Raw genomic sequence first — 25,979 nt, 5'->3', positions numbered from 1 at the left:
ACGCCCCTCCCCCAAGTCCCTCCTCCCTACCTTTTATCTTAGCCTGCTGGACACACTTTCCTCATTCCTGAAGAAGGGCTTATACCCGAAACGTCGATTCTCCTGTTCCTTGGATGCTGCCTGACCTGCTGCGCTTTTCCAGCAACACATTTTCAGCTCTGATCTCCAGCACCTGCAGTCCTCACTTTCTCCTCCCTATTGCCATACTGCCCACAACATATAACAGGCAGGCAGGAGTTGTCAGACTTTCTTTTCAATGTATTAAAAATGGCAGAATGATGGGGTGGTGCAATCATTGTTGGGGGCGGGGCAGGGCAGGGCAGGGTCACCAACTGGGGCCACCTCACTTGAGTGGAATCTATTTACATTCAACTTTAGTGATGACACAAAGATTTCACAGTTTCTGTTGCTCTATTTTACAAGATTTTCTTAGTTACTTCCTTTGGCTACACTCTCACCTCCTCAGATTTTTTTCTTTATTTCAAATCTAATCCTTCATCTTCCTCCTATTCAGTCATCCCCAAGCCTGATATTGAATTTTACAAAATTGTGATCACTACTGCAAATACTTTTGTTTCTTCTAATTCATTACCCATTATAAAGATCCAATGGTCACCTATTACTATTGAGTTTCTTATATACTGAGAGATAAAGTAAAAACAGTAAAAGATTAAAAATTCAATTCCATCTTCTCTTCAAGCTGCTTCTGCCAATTTATTTCAGGAGTAGTTAAAATCTTCAGTTATTACTATGTACTTGTTAATCACAACAGATTTATTGATCTAGCTCTTTCTCCAATTCCCTTCCACTATTTTGTGGTCTCTTATACACCTTTATTATTAGTATCTCCATCTATAGGAATTCTGTATCTACCTTTCTGCTATTTCCATCCTTTCTTCTACAGCCATTATGTCATCTTTAACTTGTACAGCTACACTAGCTCTCTTCTCCTCCCTCGATACGCATTAAAATATTTTTATTTTCCATTTGCTGTGTTTCATACATTCTTACTGCATCAGAATCTCCTCTACAAATTGTGGTTAAACTGACAGCATTATTGTTTTGAATACTACATGATTAATATGTGGTATATATATCAACACTTTAAATAGCTTCATTTATCATTTCTATCTCTTTGATTTTAGTAGCTTTTTTTGTGATCTGTGACTATCTAATTTCTGGCATTCCGGTTATTTTCATTCCTTCCTTTACTCACATTACCTGACGATTTTAATTTTCTTCCATTTCTATCAGCTTCCCCCATGTTATTAAAGGCTGATTTACAGTCCTTGTTAACCTTATAACTTAGACCTTGGTCCCAACCCAGTTCAGATGCAACTTGTCACAATGGTACAGTTCGTTTCAGCCTCAGTACTGCAGTCAGTGGCCCATGAAATTGGACCACTCCTTCCCTCATCACTCTTCTCGCCATGAGTTTCCTATTTTGTTTGCCCCCATGCCAGGTTGCACATCGCTTAATTAATAGTTATTATTCACAAGGTTCGGTTTTTCAATTTATCTCCTCCCTCCTGATATTTCCCTAGTAAGAGGTTTGCTGTAACCTTTTCTAGGCTTTGTTTCTAATATGAAATACAACAATTGAATCATCCCATTCCAGATTATTTTTCAGCTGTTTTACTTTGACATTAATTTTGGGATTCTCAATCCTGATTGCAAAGGATATGATTTATTCCCCTAATTTAGAATCCCACCTCCCCGACCCGCTCCCCCAAAACTAGCTAGCATTCTTGAATCAGAGCCAAATGATACTTCAGAAAGTTAGTATTTTAGTGCTCTAAATCATGGTATAAGTACAGCTTTTATTTCTCACCATGAATTCACATGGACAATGGTATATCTTGCAGTATTCTGGGCATTCAGCATTCTCCCTATTATATTAGAAAGCATGAATATGAATGCTTTGTACTCCTTACTCCGAGTGGTAAAGGAACTTAAAGAGTTAAAAAGTGAGCGGAGTAAAACCTACCCATAGATTAGTGGAGTACAAATGTGGCCATTACTAAACAGGCATAACACAAAGTGTTATGGTTCAATGGTGAATTTGGTAGGATGTAACAATATGTTCTACAAGTTAAATGATTCTAATTAACAAGTTTATTGGTAGTTTTTACTAAGCTGTGATTAATATTTTGAACAGTAAATTAATATATTAAGAAATAAGCATATATCAAGCAGTAGATATATACATAAACAGTAAATAAATATGTATATATAGCAGTAAATACATATCAAAATAGTGAATGATAGTAACAATCTACTTAAGACATATTAGAAACATATGCAAACTAATGAGTGCATCTGTCAGCTGCAGCTACATTGGACTTGTTGAACATGTCTAACAATGAGTCTCACTGCCTCCTTCCCATATGGGAGCTCGCTTTACAATGGCTGGTCTGGAGAACTCTGGTTTCCTGGCACCAGTCACAATCACATTCTGAGGTGGAGTCCAAGAAAATGCTGCAGAAGCCCTGATATTAATACTATACCATGTGCTTTCAGTACTTGTCCAGACATTCTGTTGTGTAGAAAACCATCCTCCAGGTGGCTGTCTTACTTGGTTCCCCAAAAGCCACAACAACAACTGCTGTCTCCCATTAAACCAATAATTTTCCACTTGTCTTCAGATGCTCATTGTCATGTCCAATTAACCCTTAAATGATCTGTTTTGAAGATATCATTTTAATCCTACCAGTACACAAAGGTAGCAAATAGTGGAAGAAGTTGTATCACAGGGGCTATCATACAACCGACATTCTACAAGGCCCTTCCAACACACAACGTCTACTCTATGACATGAGCCCATCATAAATCTGTGCTCCCAGGTACAACACAATTGACTGGGGAGAAAGATCTACATCTCACATTCCAAAGAGTAATTTATATTGTTACAGTAGCCAAACATTATTTCTCACATTAATATCAATCAAGTATTACAATGTTAAAGATTGATTGTAGTATGTCAATTGCAGAGAAATAAACATGCTGTACTCAAATGTTGATGAATGAGTGACATATACATGCTTTTTTTTGCAACAAAATAACTAAGTAATTCACCCAGAGGCATTGATCACTGAGGTTCCTTTTTCATTCTTGCCATTTTTATGATCTGTAAAGATCTCAACAATTATGGAGTTGAAACATCACTCACTCACCTTCAGGTTTATTTAATGTTCAGCCATTCAATTACTTCCCAAAGCTACTTTCCTTCACAAACAGCATAGATTGTTTCCAACCTTCCATTGTGTTATAATTTGTCAAAATCACAATAATCTAACAATTATCCTGAAATATGTTGAGCAGTTTATCAACACAGTGCAAAACAATAAGTCAAGACCAAACTTTTAAAACCTCTCTGTTTTTTTTTTAAAACAATTTCATGTTGATCTTCAAAATCTGACATCAGGCTGGGTGGCCAGCAGGCTGCACTGCATTCATTTTATCTCGTAAAAGATCAGACTGCATTCAGTTACCAGCTCCTTACTTGAACACGACAATAGGAAAATGAATTCACTAGCCCCAACCCCCACAATAAAAAACACTGCACTCACTTTGTTCTTTGACTTTGAAATAAACTTTCTGGTATTTCCTCAGAAGTCTTCAAAATTTTGCTGTGCATTTGTAGGTTTGTAATTAAGCTCACATCTTGGTATTTGCACCATTGTATTTACAGAATATTATTGTAAATTCTAAATACATGATGAATAGTAACAACAATAGTTTAAACTGGAAAGTGTAACACATACTCAATATTTTTGCAACTGTTGTCTCTACCAAATCAAACATCAGATCATCAGCAGCTCAATTAAAAAATGCAACTGTGTAATTGTAATTCAAAAACAGCTAAAAATTGTTCCCACTATTCAGCTACCATCCAATTTTTCAAAACCTGCATTATTGTTGTGCAATGATAAGTGTTCACTGAATTGCCAAGGCCTTAACTCAAGGCACTAAACCACTCAGTTTACTCATCTGCACAGCTCTTTATGCATTTGATGCTAAAGATTGTTTTGGAATGATCCAGAGAAGAATTTTGGGAGGTTTTGCAAACAGGTGATATATCAATAAACAAACATAGAACGATGGAGAAACTTACCAGGACTGGCAGTATCTGTAGAAAATGACACTTCATTGCAGGTCTCCAAATATTAATTAGATTAGATTAGATTACAGTGTGGAAACAGGCCCTTCGGCCCAACAAGTCCACACCGACCCGCCAAAGCGAAACCCACCCATACCCCTACATTTACCCCTTACCTAACACTACAGGCAATTTAGTATGGCCAATTCACCTTGACCCTGCACATCTTTGGATGGTGGGAGGAAACCCACGCAGACACGGGGAGAACGTGCAAACTCCACACAGTCAGTCGCCTGAGGCGGTAATTGAACCCGGGTGTCTGACGCTGTGAGGCCCACAACTGCCTTTCCCTCTCTACAGATGCTGCCAGACCTCTTAAGTTTCTCCAGCATTCTCAGTGTCTGTTTCCTTTAATTGCATCAGCAATATTTTGCCTTTAAATCGATATATAAACACATGTTGTTATAGCTTTGGAAATAGAAACATCTATGAAAATTTAAAGGGCTTAAATACTTGATTAACATAAAGACCTGTGGACACTGGAGATCTGAAACAAAAACAGAAACTGGTGTTGTCGAAGGGTCGCAGCACTCGAAACGTTCATTTGTTTTTATCTTAATTCAAAGAATACGATTGTCAATTAAATAAAACAAGGTTACCCAGAATAACCGAAATTAACACTAAAAATGTAAAAGGCGTCCTCCAAAATACACAAACGCCACTCCTGCGGTTTATCACCTTTGTTGCAAATCTTTTTCGGCAAATAATCATTATTTTGTAAATTACAGATAATGAAAAAGTAAGTTTGCAGTACAATATTGTTTCGTATTTATTGTTTCCTCGCGTTCCCATGCATCAATTAAAAGTTGTTTAGAGCAGAAAAATAAATTATAACTTTCAGTTTTTCACCGGATGGCGCTGATAGAACATGGTCCATGAAAAATGGTCAATGGGACTGACAATAAATTACCAATTTATACAATTGATCGATGTCGCAAAATGCCATTTGGAGGGCATAATTAATTGTACGGTGCAATGAGACATTTTGCTTCAAAGCATAGCACAGAAGCTTTGCTTAAGATATTTGTGTGAGCAAAGATAAACAAAATGTGAAATGCAATTCACCGAAGTCACCGACCTGAGAGCTTCTCCATTGCCGCTCAAACTCGGCACTTTTCCAAGACAGGAGTTCATGATAGCCGTTAGGAAGAGCAGGCGGAGTGCGCCACCAGCTCCCAACAGTGTTTCAGAAGGTGTACGAGAGACTGGGAGCTGTCCGGGTGTGTGGGGTGGAGACGCCGAGCGGCGGGAGCATGCACGCGCGCGCTGCTCCTCGGGCTGTCCATCAGCCGGGCGCCCAGGACAGAGACTGTAACTCTCTCAACTCAGCAACATTCACCGGCGAGAGCAAATAGAAAGAGAAGATGGATCACCCTAATTCAACTGCTGGAGAGATGGTGTGCGGCACAGGCAGCTAAATGTGGTAAAGTACTGGCCGACTTCCGTTTTATCCCGTGCCCTCGGTATCGAGCAGCCTCTCTCGAACTGCGTTGTAATTGTGAAAATTCCGGAGACAAATCAACTCCCTCTGCAGACTTGACTTGTTAATAAAACTTTGTTTTCCTGAATTTGTCTAGAGCGATTATTGAGAAGCGATTTTCGTTTCTAACAGTATCGAGCAGCCTCTCTCGAACTGCGCTGTAATTGTGAAAATTCCGGAGACAAATCAACTCCTCAGCTCTCTCTAATTGAGAGTTCAAAACGGCGAAAACCGTCTTCTGGAGTTGCTTTGAGGTAAATGTTCTCCTACACAGATGTGTGTGTGGAATTATATTCCAGGATTTGTGAGAAATGTGGAAGCAGTGTTAAGATGAGTTGTTCTGAAGACATGATTTGGAGGAGCCGGTGTTGGACTGGGGGTGTACAAAGTTAAAAATCACACAACACCAGGTTCTACTCCAACAGGTTTAATTGGAAGCTCTAGCTTTCGGAGTGTCGCTCCTTCATAAGGTGATGACAGAAAATGAAGGAGCGACGTTCCGAAAGCTAGTGCTTCCAATTAAACCTGTTGGACTATAACCTGGTGTTGTGTGATTTTTAACTTTGTTCTGAAGAAGAATCCTTGGAGCCAGTGTTAACTCTGCTGTCTCTCCACAGATGCCACCAAACCTGCTGAACTTATTTTGCCCCAGTACGTCCTGTTTTTTATTTCACATTCATTGTAATTTTTGTGCCTGTCCACGCATCCTGTAGTTATTCTGAAGCCTGATGTAGAGGGCAGAGCATGCCAGCTTCTTTTTGCCACCAGAAGAGTAAGAAACTCAGGATTTTAATTTTGGTCAGAGACTGTTCAGTGGATCTCCAAAAGTGCAAGTTAAAGTTGTTTGCAGGTGCGTGTTGGTTATGGTGTAGGTAAGTGCGAAGCAGCCCCGACCAGTGTATCAAGGTGGCAAACTTCACAAAGGTGGATGTGAAACACCCAAAGATATGATAATTATCGGGCATTTCCCCATAGCACGATAAAGTGGACGATCGATTTCACCCTGCACTTTTCTTTCGTACCTGCCTTCTGTCTGGACATTTTTAGGAATGGCAGGCTGTGGAGAGAAGGGGGCATTTCAGTTTAAACACCTGACTGTCGAGAAGAAAACTGCACAGGAGTTTTCAAATTTTTCAGGTCAAATTGTCACAAAATGGTCTGGGTTGGAATTAGACAAAAAGAAAAAGCAAAACAAAACTTGTAGTGGAAGTCAAGAACTAGAGGCATAGGTTTAAGGTTAGAGGGGAAAGATATAAAAGGTATAAGACACAACTTTTTCACGCAGAGGATGTTGTGTGCATGGAATGAGCTGCCAGAGGATGTGGTGGAGGCTGGTACAGTTGCAACATTTGGGTGGATATATGAATAGGAAGGGTTTGGAGGGATATGGGCCGGGTGCTGGCAGGTGGGACTGGATTGGGTTGGGATTTCTGGTCGGCCTGGACGAGTTGGACTGAAGAGGCTGTTTCTGTGCTGTACATCTCTATGACTCTATTTTATTGACTATACAGTAAACAGAAGGAAACGATAGAGTGTCCGCTGGCCAACCAAATACATACACGAGTCATAAAACTCGTCATGTGTTGTTAACCGTTTGCAAAGTTAATAAAAAGTGGACGGACCTGTATCTACATTATAAACAGCAGCTTCTTGTCAGCAGATATCCACCGAATGTGAGTGAGCCTTGGGAAAAACGGTGTTGAAGACTAAAGGTAAAAACATCAGCACCAAGTAACAGGGAGAGGATGGAGCTAACCGTGGGAAGTTAACAGGAGATGGAGTAGATTTGGGAGGATGTGCCAGAAAGTCATGGACATGAAAAAGGAAGTGGACAGGAACAGCAGAATGAGTGTCAAAGACCAAGGATTCAAACAAAAAAAAAATGTGACATTTGTCTCAGGTATACAACTAGTTATTTGGTCATGCAGAGATTAAGTATTGCTGTAAACGTACACATTTTATTCAAGCTTTTTGTCATGCACTTTGCAATTCATATAATAGATCTAAAGGCTGACAGATCTGATCAAACAACAAATTGCTTTGGCTGTTTGCAATAAATAAGATACTAATTATATCCAACCAACTCATACTCTCAAAACACAATCCACAATGTCCAACATTGTATGTGATTCCATAATTAGACAATACTTGCTAAATAATCTCGTTAGGAATTATAGTGACAATTAATTTTAGAATATTGCAAACTACATGTATTTATACATAGAGCCCTTTTATTCGCAGACAGCATATACATATATTGAACCCGTTCCAACTCCACATCTGACAGTCAATCTCTGCTTCATTTCTTGATCAGTCAGAGTCAAAATACCTACTTTACATTTAAACTTTTTTTTATGTATTTGCTCTATGGTGAGGGTGGTCCCACCTGTAAACTTTCTCTAGGCAATTACGAGTAAATCGCATTAGCATGGTTTTGGACTTGGATGTTTAACAGAGATTTTCTTCTCTAAAAAGGACATTATAAACACCCATCTGGTTTATTAACAATCAGTAATAGTTGCATGGTTATCATTAGACCAGCCTTTCTTCTAGATTTTTTTAAATCGAATTCAAATATCACCATCCGCCATGATAGGATTACTAGAAGTTCTGGATTACTAGAGAGTGATATTGCCTCCCTTTATCTGCTACCAATCACTCACCATCTTGCCTTTATATTGGTTAGGTAAATGGAATGTTGTTGCTTACAGCAAGGTGAATGGAATCTGGAAGTTTTATTGCAGTTTTGTCAGGTGTTGTTGAGACCACACCTGGAGTGTTTTTGACAGCCTGGTCATCTTATTTGAAATAAAGATATAATTTCTTTAGAAGCAGTTCTCATGACCCTTTTTCAGGGATGAAAGGGTTACTTAATGAAGAAAGGTTGAATAGGACAAGTCTATACACATCGGAGTCTCAAAGAATAAGAGGTGATCTTGTTGAACACATAAAATCTTGATATACTGACTCTACTTTTGCAGAGTCTAAAATTAGAATATTAGATTTTCTCTATTAAGGCAGGTGGAAATTTTGTTTTGAAGGTTGTTATATCCACATGTAATATCCAGATATACTTCTATTCCCCAGAAGATAAGAGACTGGATTTTTAAATTTTATTCAAAGCTGGGTTAGATAAATTTTGATAGACAAGATGCAGGCAGGAAAGTGGACATGGAACCACAACTAAATCAACTATGATATTATTGAATGGTGGACCAAGTTCAAAGGGCCAAATGGTCTATCCCTGCCCCTAAGTCCTATGTTTCTGTAAGCATTGGAGAATGTAGACCCAGCAGGATGGAACTGATGAATGCATAATTAGAGAGATATTGCAGGTGGAAAAGTTTTTGATTCCTGAAACATTGAGACTGGTTCTGGGAGAGATGAGACTGCCAAAACCTGAAGAATGTTTGAATAATAATTAGTGTATTCTGGTGTCAGAATACATGGCTATGTAATAATTTTGAAGTTAGGATTGCTGTGCGCTGGATTTAAATTCATGAAGCACGTTAACTGATGTCCATGAGCTGCGGGTGCAAATAGGCACTTAGAATAACATGCTGTGGCAATAATGGAAACCTGGCATAAAATATTCAAGAAAGATAAAACAGCAAAGAAAGCAGAATGGGGTGACTATGACAGATAGTTAAAGCATCAGGTTGTTTCAATTCATTAACCAGAATCTATTTGAATTAAATTAAGAAGCAATAGAGATGGCACACAAACAAGGTGTATTCAAAAAGACAATCATGGATTGGAAAGATAGTGGAGTAAATTTTACTGTGAAAATGCAAAGAGGTATAAAGCTGTAATGTAGTTATAATGGGAAACTTCAATTCCTAATATATATTTGGGTCGTAATAGTGCAAGTGACAGTGTGAGGGAAGAGTTTCTGTGTTCAGAATTCTCTTAATCGGTATGTTTCCACAAGGAAATTACAATCAGCCTTTATAAAACTATGGTTTGGCCTCAACTAGAATATTGCATTCTATTCTGAACTCTGCAATTTAGAAAGGATGTGAAGGCTTTAGAGAGAAATCCTAAGGAATTTACAAAATTGGTTCCAGGAATGAGGAATTTCAGTCACTTGATTAAAATTAGGGAATCTGGCATTGTTCTCCTTTACAGGATGAAGTTGAAAGGAGATTTGTTCCACATGTAGAAAACTAAGTTAGTTTCAACAAGAGTTAATTGAGCAATTGTATCTATTGGTGCATGGGCCAAGAACCAGAGGACACCAATTTAAGTGATTTGCAAAGGAACTAATGGCAACTTAAGAAAACACCCTTTTTGCGCGGAGTTGTTAGAATGAGGAATAATAATGTGATTTGTATATTTTATGCAGTGAGAAAACCATTATTATAGAAAAGGAAAGCTTTTCCATTGTCGCCATGTGTCACCACCACTACCACAAGAAAAAAACAAAAGTATATAGTTTAAAGAGCCAGTTCATCATCAGCACCTGTGCTGCTATCTACATTGGATCTAACCAACATCAAGTTCACCATTCTTCAAATGTCATCTTTCGCTGCTGAGCTGATTCTTCCCTGCCACCATCTCACCACCACCTTTACCAAACCGCCCAACATCAGAGTCACATGTCTAGCCACTGGGCTCACCTTGATGTCACCATGATGTCCTTCGAACTCCATTTTGCCACCGCCAATGCCTTACCCAACCAATAATGAAGTCACTAATCCTCAAGTGCCATCTTTTACTGCTAGGCCAAGCTCACTGTCAACTTAGCAGTTGCTGATTCCATGAGAACGTGCTGGAAGCACAGACATTTGTGTGTTTCAAAAGGAAATTGAAGAGGCACCAGAAGAGAAACATTTGGGGAATAGCTACAAGTGTGGGACTAGCTCAGTTGTTCTTGTTCTCCAGTGAGGTACCATAGCTACATTAAGCTGAATGGCCTCCTTCAGAGCTTTTAACCATTTTATGATACAAATAAAAATTAAGGTCACAAAATGAAAACACCAGACAAACTTTGTTTATTTTGTTCAAATAACTTATTTTTGTTCATTGACTTTTGCAGTGCCTATTACATGGAATTCAGTCAACTCTGCATTCTACAAATAAAGGATCAATGTTAATGTGTTAATTGAAGAAAGAATATAGATGAATGGTAGACAATTTACTCTCTGAATAATACATTGAAATCTGTCTGGTGTTTGGGGTTCAAAATTATGACAATGGATCTTTTGTGGCAATTCCAGTGAATTGAAAATCCACAGTACCCTATCATATGAATCCAAATTGATCAAATGCAAATATAATGCACAACCCTCTCTACTGGAAATATTCAGAAACAAGCAATTGGGCTTGTTTTCCTGCTGGATTCTGCAACTTGGTGCTCACCAAGCCAAGCACAAGCACACCCGAAATTCATGCCACTGCGATAATCCATACTATATTTAGTGGCATGTTCAGATGATTCAGGCCTTGTGGATGGTCCCTTACTGCTTATCTCTCTGAAAATGGAAACTGGGGAAGAAACCTGTTTGTTTCCAAATATCTGCGGCAATGTCTGCTCTGGAAGATAAATAGGAGGTAGCCATCTCGATGCTGTCTAAAGATCTGTGGACCATTTCTTCATCATACGAAAGGTAACAAAGCTTTTAGCCAAGAATCCTTTTGGTTTACTTCTTCAGGAATCCCTTAAAATAAACAACAGCCTGATGAAAGAATCAAAAAATGAATAGGTTGAGAATTTTTGCTCCCACCTACTGTTACCAAATTTCAATGACTGCCTCGTCCCCAGAAACACAATTTTAACACCCCAAGGATGTACATGCATGTTCACATGTTCTTCAATCAGAGCAATGCATGGAATTTGTCTGTGTGATACGTATGGAAAATTATCAACCTTTATATGCTATAACAAACAATTTTTCATTCTAGATTTTTTTTTACCTCAATACAAGAATCTGTACTTACTGTAGTTTGTTCTCAAGGTCTTAGTGTATAAGGTTCCTCCCTAGTCATGTCTGATGAAATAGAGCCTTTCAGTGTTTAAGGTTCAATGCCTGCTAAAATGTACCTTGCAGAACTACTTTGCCATACTTCTAGGAGAAAGTGAGGACTGCAGATGCTGAAGAATCAGTCGAAAAGGATGGCGCTGGAAAATCTTACGTTGAACCCATTTTTTAAAAAATCGTATTTTAATTCCAACTGCAGTTACAGAGAATTACAAGTAAAAGGAGTAATTCAGTGCATGATTTGGAGATACTGGTGTTGGACTGGGGTATACAAAGTTAAAAATCACACAACACCGGGTTATAGTGGGGCGGCACGGTGGCACAGTGGTTAGCACTGCTGCCTCACAGCGCCAGAGATCCGGGTTCAATTCCCAACTCAGGCGGCTGACTGTGTGGAGTTTGCACATTCTCCCCGTGTCTGCGTGGGTTTCCTCCGGGTGCTCCGGTTTCCTCCCACAGTCCAAAAATGTGCAGGTCAGGTGAATTGGCCATGCTAAATTGCCTGTAGTGTTAGGTAAGGGGTAAATGTAGGGGTATGGTTGGGTTGCACTTCGGCGGGTCGGTGTGGACTTGTTGGGCCGAAGGGCCTGTTTCCACACTGTAAGTAATCTAATAGTCCAACAGGTTTAATTGGAAGCACACTAGCTTTCGGAGCGTGGCTCCAACCACCTGATGAAGGAGTGGCGTTCTGAAAGCTAGTGCTTTCAATTAAACCTGTTGGACTATAACTTGGTGTTGTGTGATTTTTAACCTAATTCAGTGCAGAAGTTGAAGTAAAGGGAATATCTTGTTGAGAAACTTAAGCAGTTATGAAGGAGTATATTATAGAGTGGAGCAAATTGAGATCGTTGGAGGAGGAGAAGAACGACAAAGTGATCAAGGTGTGATTTGATGATAAGGATCACATCATCAATATGGTAGTTTCTGCAGGGATGATAATGAGTGTTGTTCAAGCAGGGTGTTGCTACCTGTCAACATTGTCCAGTGTCTTAAAATTCCAATCAAAGCTTCTGCTGTTTCAAATTGGTTAGTATATGCATAATCGACAAAAAAAATTGTAAAATTATTGGGCACCATTTTGAAGCAAAAGTTTCAAAGATAATTAATTTTGGAAGAATGTTTTGAACAAAAACTCATGCTTCAGTTTGTAACTGTGTGAAATCCCTCTGAAAAAGATAACTGTTGAAATTGGGATAGAATATTCTAGTTGTAAATAACCTAAGAATCATCTTCATGTTCATTGTTGAGGGGTAATCTAATGAGTCTATCACATGCCTGTTATTTGATTCACCTGATTTTCAATCTGATGTTAGAACTACTTTAATCAGCCTGCTCAGACATTTATAATAAGCCCCTGGAGCAGGTAAGATTTTAAACTGGACCTTCTGACTCAGACAGTGACACTATTACTGTGTCATAAGAACCCATTCCACTATTACGTACTCAAGAAATTGTTGCTTTTAGTTGATGAAATAATCTGTAAAATCAAATACATTTCCTTGAAAGTATTGAAAATGATTTCACCGTTATCTTAATTTAATTGATTGCTATGAAAATTGTTCAGAATTCTCTTCAAAATTTACCATGATCACCTTCCTTTCTTTCGAGCCATAGAGATGTACAGCACAGAAACAGACCCTTTAGTCCAACTCATCTGTGCTGACCAGATACTTGAGATTAATCTTGTCCCATTTGCCAGAATTTGGCCTATTTCCCTCTAAATCCTTCCTATTCATATACCCATGTAGATGCCTCTTAAATATTGTTATTGAACCATACTCCACCAGTTCCTACGGCAGTTCATTCCATACACACACCTCCCTTTGCGTGAAAAGGTTGCCTCTTAGGTCTTTTTTTTTTTAAATCTTTCTCATCTCGCCTTAAACTTATGCCCTCTAGTTTTGGACTCCCCAACCTGGCAAACTCCCTTTGAAGTTTCAAGCCCTTTCTTAGCCCTCCCAACATTCCGTTTGAGCTCCTTTCAACTTTGTTTATATTCTTGTGCCTTGACCTTAGGTATGCTTCCCTATTATTTTTGTGACAAAGTTGATAATTGCCCCTGTTATCCAAGGTTCCTGAATCCCACCATTCCTGTCCTTCATTTTCACAGGAACATGCCTGTCCAGCACTCTGACCCTGAAAAGACTCCCACATGTCAGATGTGGATTTATCTCCATCCACATTCTCCAGTTCTTGTCTTATTTGTTTATAGTTGGCTTTCCCCAAATTTAACATCTTCATCCAAGGTCCACCCTTGTCTTTATCCATAAGTATCAGAAAACGTATGGAATTATGGTCACTGTTCACAAAATGCTCCCCCACTGAAACTTTGAGCACCTGGCTTGGCTCATTTCCCAATACCTGGTCCAGTATGGCCCCTTTCTCATTGGCGTATCCGCATACTATTTCAAAAATTCCTCCTGGATACACCGAATACATTACTCGCATCCAAACCCCTGACACTAAGCGAGTCCAGGTAGATGTGGGGCAAGTTAAAATCACCCACCAAAACAACCTTGTTATTTTCACATTTTTCCAAAATCTGACTAGATAACATCTGTTGGCAACTGGGAGGTCTGTAGTACAATCCCAGCATTGTGATTGCACCCTTCCTATTCCTGAGCTCTACCCATAATGCCTTACTGTAATATCCCTCCCTCAACACAACTGTGATATGTTCCCTAACTGGTCATGCAATTTCTCCCCACCTCTTTTGCTTCCACTTCTGTCTCGTTGAAAACATTAATATTCTGGAACATTAAGCTGCAGATCCTGACCTTTTAGCCATGTCTCTGTGATAGCAATAACATCATAACTGCTTGAATTAATCCAAGCTCTAAGTTCATCAGTCTTACCTGTTATACTTCCTGCATTGAAGCAAATAAAATTCCACTGAGCTCAGCAACCTCTCCTGACTGCTTGTCATCTTAGCTATATTTGCCTGAGAAACAACTCTTCCCCAGTATCTTTTCTTACGGATCTGCTGTTCCAGTAGCCATCCCCTGCCACATTCTGCTTAAGCCCTCCCAAGTGGCACTATCAGCCCTCCCTGCCAGGATATTGGTGCCCTGCCAGTTTAGGAGCAACCCGTCCTTCTTGCACAGGTCCCATCTTCCTGCAACGCATCCTAATGATCCACATATCTGAAGCCCCCCCTTTACTCCAGCTCTTTAGCCATGTGCTCACTTGTACTTTGTCTCTATTCCTATCCTCAGTAGCATATCGGACAGGGAGTAATCTTGGGATTACTACCCTAGAGGTCCTGCTTTTAGTTTACTTCCTAACTCCCTGAATTATTGTTGCAGGACCTTGCCACTCTTCCCATCTATGTCATTTGTGTCGATATGGACAAAGACTGCCTGTTTGCCTTCCCATTCCAGGATGTCCTATACCCACTCAGACATCTATGACTCTGGCATCGGGGAGACAACATATCATCTTGGAATTGCCTATCTGTGCCGTTGACTATCAAATCTCCAATTGCTATTGGTCTACTATGCTTTGGCCCTCCCCTCTATATAGCAGGGCCAGCCGCAGTGACACTGCTCTGGCTACTGCTGCTGCTGAAGTCATCTGATGGGCCAGCCCACTCAACAGTATGCAAAATGGAATACTTGTTTGACAGGAGGACAACTGCAGGGCACTCCTGTACTGATTGCCTACCCCGTCCAGTGGTCATTCGTCCATCTTCCTGTATCTTGAGTGTGACCACATTTCTATAACTTCTATCAATGACACTCTCCATCATTTGTGTGCTCTTTACTGTAATCAGCTCCAGCTGATTCATTAATTTGATGAGCAGCTGAAGCTGGTGTTCATCTACAACTAAATCAAACACCTGGCCTGGTTCATTACCAAGCACCAGGTCCAATGTGGCCTCCCCTCTTGTCAGCCCTTCGACATACTGTATCAGGAAACCCTCCTGCACACTTTGGACAAAAACTGATCCATCTGACGTACTAGAGCTATAACATTTCCAGTCAATGTTAGGAAGTTAAAGGCCCCCATAATGACCACCCTGTTACTTTCACTCCTACCCAGAATAATTTTGCTAATCCTCTCTTCCACCTCCCTGGAATTCTGCGGAGGCCTATAAAAAACTCCAAGCAGTGTGACCTCTCCTCTCTTGTTTCTAACCTCAGCCCACACTACCTCAGTAGACGAGTCCTCGTCAAAAGTTCTCTCAGCCACTGTTATACTATCCTTGACTAACAAGGCCACGCCTCGCCCTCTTTTACCACCTTGCTTGCTCTTAATGAAAGATCTAAACCCTTGAACCTGCAACATCCATTTCTGTCCCTGCTCTATCCATGTCTCTGAAATGCCCACAACATCGAAGTCTAAGGTACCTATCCATGCTGCAAGCTCACCTTATTTCAGATACTTCTGGCGTTGAAGTAGACACACTTCAAACCAGCTTGCTGTCTGCCAGCACATTCCTGTGACCCTGAAATCCTGTCCCTGTCCTCTCTACTCTTATCCTCCTGTGCACTGCAACTACACCACAAGTTCCCATCCCCCTGCTGAGTAGTATAAACCCACCCAAATAGCACCAGCAAATTTCCCACCCAGGATATTAGTACCCCTCTGGTTCAAGTGAAGACCGTCCTGTTTGTACAGGTCCCACCTTCCACAGAATGAGCCCCAATTATCCAAGTAACTGAAACCCTCCCTCGTGCACCATCCTTGCAGTCACGTGTTCAGCTGATATCTCTCCCTATTCCTTGCCTCGCTATCACTGTTTGTTCTAACTCTCAGCTTCCATCCTAGCTCCTTGAAATCCTGCCTTACATCCCTATTCATCTTTCTTCCTGTCATTGATACTTACGTGGACCACGACTTGAGGATGGTCACACTTTCCCTTCATGACCCCAAAGACACAATATGAGACATCATGGACCTTGGCACCTGAGAGGCAACACACCAACCGTGAGCCTCGTTCGTTCCCAACAAACCTATCTGAGCCTCTAACTATTGAGTCCCCAATGACTAACACTCTCCTCCTTTCCCTCCTTCCCTTCTGTGCAACAGGGACAGGCTCTGTGCCAGAGACCTGCACCCATTGTATGCCCCTGGTAAGTCGTACCCCTGCAACAGTATCCAAAATGGTATACATGATTTTCAGGGGAACGACCACAGGGGATCCCTCCACTGACTGTTTCTTCCCCCTTCGAACAGTCACCCAGCTCTCTTCATGCCTAGAAGTAACTACTTCCCTGTAACTCTTAACTATCACAGCCTCTACCTCCCGAATGATCCGAAGTTCATCCAGCTCCCACTCCAGTTCCCTAACACTGTCTTGGAGGAGCAAGAGTTGGATGCACTTCCTGCAAATGTACTTGGATGGGACACTAATGGCGTCCCTCACCTCAAACATCATGCAGGAGGAACATTGCTGTCCCTGCACTGCCATCCCTGCTAGTCCCCTAGTCACAAAGTAAAAAAGAAGAGAATCTTAGCTGATGTGTCCCTAGTCTTTAGGTTAGAGGAGGTGGTTGGGTGGGAGGCCCCACAAAGATGGGGGTCTCAGGTTTAGAAAACACTGACTTATATAGCTGGACAGAAATAAAAGGAAGACGTCCCTCCTTTCCCAGAAACCTCTGCTTTCTGACTTCAAATATAAAAGCTCAAATCAGTGACTCACTGCTGCCAGCAGGCACCCTGGTCCAAGCTGTCGCCCTTCAAGTTGCTTGCTTAATGTGGCACAATGCCTTCATTTGTTTAAGTTGCTAATATTAATATAAGTTAAAATTATTATTGATAGTGAACAGAAATATTATGGGTCAGTAGGCAGGTAAGCTTCAACCAGGATTGTCAGTCGTGAATACAGCATAATGATCAAGAGCAATGATTGCTTGAATTTTTCCATCCCTGATGTAAAATTAGTCAGTTTTAAAGTTCATGCTTCCACTTACAAGCAGTAAGATATTATAAAGTAATCTACAGCCCTTTGTCCCTAGGTGCATGCTGTTACATTGAACAGATGTTTCAGAAATACATAATTCTTCAGACAAAGCTTCTAAAAGGTCAAATGTATTCTTGCTTTCTTCAATGTTTTTCTGTATTGTTTTTTGAAAGTCAAAATTTACTGTTAAGTGGTTATAATTCATATCTTGTGATAATGCAAGAAAGTATATTTTTCCTTTGAATTTTAGGCAGCCTATTTAACACTCTTCTGTTTTATGGTACTGCTCAAAGCTAATTTCATCCCCATTGAGCTGAATTTTCAAGGGCATGCAGACAGGACGCAAGTTTTGGCTCTCAATTGGAGTGTGGAAGAGCTTTCTGTTCTTGATTTCGTTGGCTGGTTGTTAGGTCCTTGGATGGCAACCAGGGTGAAATTGATGCCCTGCACCTGTCTAATCCGGTGGAGGAATTGAAACTCAATACCCTCTTTTCTTGTGAGACTCTACTGTTAAATGAATGTGCAGTCCACATCTGGCAAAACGGGACATCGGGAATCTTCAAGGTGCAGCGGTGTGCAAGAGAGCCCAAAGGTTCAGAGATGATTGTTAGAATGTGTCAGGTGGGATGGCGTTTTAGGCAAAAGGAACTGCCACTGGTAGGGCATCATTACTACTGTTGCGATGTGCAAGTATTTGACTATGAAGATACAAATGTCTGTGACTACCTACCTGGAAAGTTGCAATTTCCTGCTACATTTCCTGCTGGTCGCCTTTATATAACTCTGTCTTCAGCAATACATCCTGTGTTGATTGTTTGATCTCCAGTCCTTTTGTGTCCTTCTATCCTCCTACATACCCACCTGATCCCATGAATTTTCCCTTCCTGTGGAGTGTCTGTTCCCTCATCGCCCCTGGGCCCTAACTCTGATTGTCATGCCCCAAAGTCAACAGGAGACTTCTTTCTGGGTAAGTGAACTGCCAATTGTTTTTGGCAGCCTTTCCACAATCCTCATTTGTCACAATGATTCCAGGGGCAGTGTGTGTCAAAATTATTCAAATCCCAAGCACTAAGTGCCAATCTCTTTCCCACCGTTAACAAGTGGCACTCCATTACTAGCTTCTGACTCTATACAAATCCCCTCACAGGATCTGTTTCTGAAGGCGCAGACAAACTATTTTTCTACTTGGTCACAGGATGCTGGTCCTTTTAAAAATTTAAGATGGTAATTGTAGTAGAAACTTTCATTTATATTATTCATCTTTCCGAACTTGGATTCCAAAGTAGACTTAAGTAGATTTGGGATTTAAGTTCTGTGAAAGTGACTTCATTTTTTTTAAAAGGTTAGAAAGCCATTTTTGAGCAGGGTGTTCAAAACAACCTTCCCAAATAAACATGTCACAGAAATTTAACTACTAGTAAGTATTTGGGTAGATGATTGCAGAATTATTCACAAAGCTGAATAGGCTGAGGCTGTTTTCCCTGCAGCGTCGGAGACTGGGAGTTGACCTTAGAGGTTTATAAAATCATGAGGGGCAATGATAGAATAAATATACAAGGTCTTGTTCCTGTGTTGTGGGAGTCCAGAACTAGAGGGCATAGGTTTAAGGTGAGAGGGAAAGATTTAAAAGGGACCTTAGGGGCAACGTTTTCTTGCAGATGTGTGTGAATGGCATGAGCTGCCAGAGAAAGTGGTGGAGGCTGGTACAATTACACCATTTAAAAGGCATCTGGATGGGTATATGAATAGAAAGGGTTTAAAAGGATATGGGCCAAATGATGGCAAATGGGACTAGATTAGGTTAGGATATCTGATCGGCATGGATAGGTTGTACCAAAGGGTCTATTTCCGAAATGGATGTCTAGGACTTACAAGCAAGTTGGGCTTTTTTTTAAAAAAAAAATCCCTTTCTAGTTTGGAATTCTACAAGCTATTAGAACTAGAAATAAATCTTGCTTTATTAGCAGTCTGGCCATCAGTGCTGACAAAAAAATTTAAGCTGTCTTTAAAGATTGGTGAGAGAAGTCAGCTAGTTAGTCTGTATCTGTGTGTCTCAGGAAAGGATGAAAGAACTGTATCTTGTGATTGTACAGAAAGTCTGTAAAAGGAAATGCTTGCAACCTTATCAGTTCGGTAAGAAATTTTGAAGCGAAAACAGGAATGATACTTAACTGGAGTTGAGTGTCCATATGGGATATTACTGGGGAAAAGGATTGAATTATTTATAATAATCTTGTTCTGATTTGTCATATACACACCATGTATTGCTTTATTTTGATTTTGTGTCATAAACTTATGGCCTTTTGTTAAAAGTTCATATACAGCCTTGTGAGAATACCCAAGGATACCTGTGATACCCAAGTTGGAAAAGTAAAACTTCTTGTAATCCATCAACCCTGCTTTCAATCTGGAATCTAACTTGTGCAGTATTACCATTAGCTGGGATCATAAACATAATCTTTTAAACTTTTCAGCAATGTTAATTGGCCTCACTTGGGGGTCAGTGGGGTTTCTGTCCTGCCCTTCCTCCCCAAACACCCCCACCCAGGTAGTTATTGCTATGTTAATGATAATGGTCTAACAATAAATCCCTTATCACAGATCAATTAATTCCATGAGTTAAATTATCAAAACAGCAAAACAGCCAAGTGTCTGAAGTAGATATTACTGCAAACCATTTAACTTCTGTGTTGCAGCTTGCAAACCCATAGACTGTCAAATCACAAAAGTGTATACACACAAAAGATTAAATCCTTAAAAGGTGAATGCCTTTTAAAAAGGCAAGGTACACATTCACCAATTATTGCTTATACTAGAAAGAGCATCCTGAAGTTAACATATCACCAAAAATTCAACTAATTGGAACTGCTGGTCCACGCAATTTGAATGGTATTTATTCTGTTGATTAAAATCCATGGGTTCAGCAACTTATGGGCAATTTTGTTCCATGCAGTATTTGATCAATCATACATGGTCTTTATCTTTAAATTTTGATTCTAATTCATACATGATTATCAAAATATTTGTCTATTGATAAACGTTATTGATATGTTTTGTTGATGCTATTCTATATATCTGTCATACGCAGAAAACTATCTCTACTAATTAGTAAATTAAGAAACGAGTAGTCAACACCATTATTGAGCATATGATCTTAATACTCACATTCACTGATGAAAATGGGTGAATGAACCAAAGATTACAGATTGTGATTGAATACTATTCCACATCTGATGGCCCACAGCCCCTCATGGATGCCTGAGTATGATGAGCTATTAGACCTGTAGTTCATCTATCACAGTAGCACAATGATAATACTACAGAACATGATGGAGAGTGTTCTCAGTTTGAACAGAGAAGTTTGTCTCACAAAATTGCATGATGATCATTTCATCACTGTCAGGAAAATCTACATCAGATAATGTGACTCAACCAGTAGTTTATACAGTATTTTAACTAGTAAAGCATCTCCAACGTCCTTGAGAAATTTCCCAGAGTGTTTCCCAAATTGACTTCTGACATTTTTTTTGTTTAATCTTCCTCAGATTCCATGGCTACATGCTGGGGCAGGGATTAGGTTGATGGTGTATGTTCCGGCTAAGGTGTGCAACAGTCTCAAAAATGCTGTGCAGTGCAATATGCAGGCTGGACACAATCAACATTCCCTTTCATAGACTCAAGTACATAGCTGTTCAACAGTTGTATAGGAATCATATAAAGCAACAAACAGATCATGCGCAATAAAGGAAAAATTGAGGGAACTTAGGTGATGTTGTGCGCAAGTTACAATGTACAAGGATGGGAAATCAATAAACTAGCTTGCTTTTGTCTGTCCTTGTTTGTATGTTCATACTTCTGAAGTCATTGTGCTCTTATTAAATATTACAAGTACACATTAGGAGATTGTGTGATGGAATGGGTTGTGTCTCTGCTCTGAGGCTGCTCTGCTGTTCTTGAACATCACCAGGACTTGACAGGCAAAGAAGGTCATTCATAATACAGCTAAACAGATTTCTGCAATTCCTTCCAGCACATACTAATTGCACGTGGAAAGAGCAGAGAGATCCCTGGTCAGCCATGTGATGAAAATGAGGTTGAACATTTTGCAACCACTATCCATAGCTCCAGATGTCAACATGCATACAAAAGTGCATGTAGCCACAGAAATTCAATCTTTCCAAGTAATCTGTAATACACCAGTACAGTGTAAGTGATGAAACTTATTAAAGAGCCTTATGTAAATCAAATTGTATCTATTATTTTTTCTTATAGTTAATGGAATATTATTAGTTAACATCACAAATTGGCACATTAAATGAAACTGACTTAGTATGACAGATCATGACCTGATCTGATGTCGCATGTTCTTTTGAACTAGTGAATAATCACTATAGAACTCTGTGCATGAAAGTAGATAAATCACTCTTTGATTAGTTCAAGCTTTGGCCTTTTCACATTATTAAGTGGATAGTGGCATGTATTATTTATCAATGCTGTCAATTATCACTTAATTGCACACAATTTCAGAGTCCTGTGGAGTCACCACCAGGGATTGTCAAATGCATGCTCAAGGGTTATTTGCAGTGAAATTGCATTGATTGCAGAGAACAATACAGATTAAGTTAATCAGTACAAATCAGCAACAGGTTCAACTTTTCTACCCCAGGGAAAAATTAATGCATTTAGTGAGTGATCAGTTAAAGTTTATGAAGTCGGCACAGATTAAGCATGAAAGACTGATGATTTCATTATTAGGTTCAATCCTGAAGGCTAATGTTAATTAGATTTAGGATGTGCTCATTTATTACATAGTTATGGGCAGAATATTTCAGTTAGTACTGAACCCTCCTTACAAATGGTTAATCTCTCCTTTTCATTACAGGGGAATATTTTGCTATGCACTTACTAAATTTCTTAACTATTTAATGGTATTTAGAATTGTATATTTTGTCAATTGAACAGTAAGCAGATTAATATTCCAAATTAATTGTAATCAACATTATATTTATGCATTGTAATGAAGATGAAAATGTATTACATGCAAAAATCTTTCAATCTGTAATTTTCAGCATATAATTTTGCACTAACCCATCATAAAAATAAAGATCAATTAAAGTTATTTATGACAGAGATTATGAATGGCAGTATCCAAAACAAGCATTCATTTGCTCAACGGAAGCACAATTTGATAAATCTGATGTTTCTTTGGATATTCTGAGGGAGTTCTGTATTGGAAGGAAGGAAGGTTTGGATTTATATGATGCCTTATTATGTTTCTCCAAATTTCTGTTGAATAACAAAACCCTCCATTTTCCCCATACTAACAGATATCCAGACACAGAACATTGTGGCTTGCAGAACACTGCTTCAATCCAGCATAGCGGTTTTCTTCTCCAAAACTAAAAACATCCAAAGTAGTATATAAATTTTCTCCAGCAAGCATATCTTAAAGTCTTGACAATAGACATTTCAAAAGTTTTACACTGGCAATAGAAATCATTATTTCAGTGTCACTGCCTGGCCATTTATGGTCAGCTTCCTCAATTATGCACACATGTCCTTTTATTCTACTGACGCCCTTTTTGCGATTTAAAAAGCTTGGGCCTTTCCACTCCCCACCCCCCACTCGCATTAAAATATATCTGAAAGCCCTTTGCTCAATCAACTTTTACAATAAATAAACACTTATACAAATTAAGGAGAATACCCATGCGTCTAAATGTGAAAAGTTCAACTTTTGGCTCCAAAGCCAGTCTCATTTCATCAAAATGAGGCCTTTGTCCTTCTCAAAAACAATAAAAAAATGTTTTATCTGATTATCATAGTTTACTTGAACTTCTATTACCTGAGGACTTGCAATCAATGTCTGGAGTGAAACTGAAACAGATAAAAAGAAATAATCTTAGGAGGACACCTTGGCAGTAACAATTTCAATATAACAAATTTGGTTATAAATTAAGAAGGACATTAAACAATACAGACTAAAGTAATCAAAGGGGGGGGGGGGGGCAGAAGGGTGATTTTAAAGGAGAAATGAGAATAGGCCTTAAGCATGTAAACAGGAAATAAAAATGTTGACAACTGCTGGAAACATTTAAAACAGTGTTCAGTAGAGTCCAAAAGGGGCTCTTTATGGTGCAATAGTCGTGTCCCTACCTATGAACCAGGAACCTTGAGTTCAAGACCCACCTGCACCAGAGGCATATAACAATTTCTCTGAGCAGGTTAAATAGAAAATATCTAGAGTCCAAAATAAATATATTCTGGTAAAAAGTAATATCAAATCAGTTAGTAATGACACACCATGAGCAAGTGAGAAATAACTGCAAAGTCAAAACCAGTAAAAATACATACAGTAAGCACAGAGACAACAAAGGAAGGTATAACAAAAAAGATTAAAACAAACCTGAAGAGTGGTGAAAAAAGGAAGGCCAAGGAAACTATAAAAGTAAATATTCGAGGATTATAAATATAAAAAATGGTAAACTGGCGGAAATGTTAAATAATCATTTTGGCACCAGGGAGACACTTGGAACATGGCACTATAAAAGGAAAAGAAAATATATAAAGATATTTAAGATGGGAGCTATTGATTAACTATGGGCACCATTTTCTGCTTCTGGGGTGGTGAGAATAATGGCTTCAGTGATGGATCAAGAGAGGATCCAAAAATCTCTTTCTTGCTTTGAGATAAACATTAACAATTAAGTCCTTTTTTCCTCAAGATGAGTTGACTGTCTCTTCATCAGATGGTGAGAACCTAATCTGCATGTATTTCCATCTCATTAGTTGTATAATTTATTATAAGTAACTTCACTTTCTTAATTAATTTCTACCCAATCAAGAAACTTGATGTTTCACATATTTGACCACATATAACACAACCCAGTGACTTAGTCTTTGCTCTCCAGTCAACGTAGGTTTTCTACCATTTCTGCTTTGAGCGAATGTTGTTATTGCTCATAGTCTTTACTGTTGCTGTAAAGGATCAGCTAACTCAGTTGACTGGACAGCAGGTTGGTGATGCAGAGTTTATTATTCATTCACGGGATGTGGACATTGCTGGCTCGCCAGCATTTATTATTCATCCCTAATTGCCCAGATGGCAATTAAGAGTTGACCACATTGCTGTGGGTCTGGAATCACATGTAGACCAGACCAGACAAGGATAGCAGTTTCCTTCCCACAAAGACAGTAGAGAACCAGATGGGCTTTTCCTGACAATCAACATCAGTTTTATGGTCATCGTTAGACACTTAATTCCAAATTTTTAAAAATTGAATCCAATTCCACTATCTTTCATGGCAGAGTTTGAACCTGGGTTCCCAGAACAATACCACTAGGCCAATGCCTCCCCATAAATGGAATGGCTGACTTGACTAGAAGAAAACAAATCTTCAGAATACTTAGAAGACCTCAACCTGACTGAGAAAAAAAAGGGGGCATGTAAACCTTCATTAGGGAATTAATCCAAAATAGATTAATGGTTCTTAAAAAGACATATGCAATTGTCAAAGACTTTTTTGTTAGCTGCTCTAAAATTATGCATGAAGTGGATATTTTCATTTATGTCAATTTTCTACTGTATAATAAATCATTGTTTTCTTCGCAAAATCATTGCTTATTTCTTAAATTTCTTTAGGGAATAAGAGTCCAATAAAATGAGATTAAACCACAGACATAAAAAGTTATCTCTCTAAATTAAGAAGGGCAGAGTGAACATTTTGATCCTGCAGCTGCAAAATCATTTAGCAGAAATAATAATATATATTTGGACAAGGTCTTGGGTAAGATTTACAACTCCATGTTGGCAATTACTTTGCTTGGTGTCGTCTATACGCCAACTAATGGGAAAGAAAGAGAACAATAAATTTGTAAGGAAATTAGATCAGTGAAACAGATATAAAGTTACAATGGGGGACTTTTATTATCCAAATACAGAAATGTAAATAAATGTGCGTTGAGAATTTTCTCAGAAATTTGCTTCCAGTCCTCTAAGAAAAGAGTTAAAAATCACACAACAGTTATAGTGCAACAGGTCTATTAGAAGTACTAGCTCTTGAGGCATTGCCTATTCATCAGGTGGTTGTGGAACATGACCATACGACACAATTTATAGCAAAAGCTTTACAGTATCATGGGGTTTTAATGATATATTAAACAACGTTAGTTAAAAATCACACAAGGCCAGGTTATAGTTCTTAAACAAATTTAGATTAAGTCTTTCATCTTTTAGAATGGGATATGGTGGTTTAGGTTCTTTAATATGTAAATCCCAGAATTACATTCTCACGGTGGCATCAGTTTATCTCATAATAGGTGTCGTCTCAGCTCAGACAATGCATTAAATGTGTAAACATAAAGTCTGTACCAATGTTGAGTCAATTCTATTCCTAAAGTGAGGATACAGAATCTTACATGGATTTATGCAGTTTTTGAGCAAAATAAAATGTA

At 39.0% G+C, this 25,979-nt stretch overlaps 1 protein-coding gene across 3 annotated transcripts in view; it reads right to left on the bottom strand.

The window, feature by feature from the left end:
• Window positions 1-5,567, bottom strand: part of LOC122549745 (zinc finger protein 385D-like) — a 1,019,967-nt gene extending 1,014,400 nt beyond the window's left edge. For 2 of the 3 annotated variants that reach the window (XM_043689685.1, XM_043689687.1), the window contains exon 1: window positions 5,238-5,566. In XM_043689685.1, coding sequence (XP_043545620.1) covers window positions 5,238-5,253 — 16 coding nt within the window. In that variant the 5' untranslated portion in view covers window positions 5,254-5,566. Of the gene's footprint in view, window positions 1-5,237 lie in introns of all 3 variants that reach the window. The other variant, XM_043689686.1, reaches the window with a different exon arrangement.
• Between the last annotated feature and the right edge of the window lie 20,412 nt (window positions 5,568-25,979).

Source organism: Chiloscyllium plagiosum, chromosome 5 (genome assembly GCF_004010195.1).
Source record: "Chiloscyllium plagiosum isolate BGI_BamShark_2017 chromosome 5, ASM401019v2, whole genome shotgun sequence".
NCBI classification, from domain to species: domain Eukaryota; kingdom Metazoa; phylum Chordata; class Chondrichthyes; order Orectolobiformes; family Hemiscylliidae; genus Chiloscyllium; species Chiloscyllium plagiosum.
The sequence above is the reverse complement of the archived record's forward strand: the minus strand, read 5'-3'. Positions and strand labels throughout refer to the sequence as shown.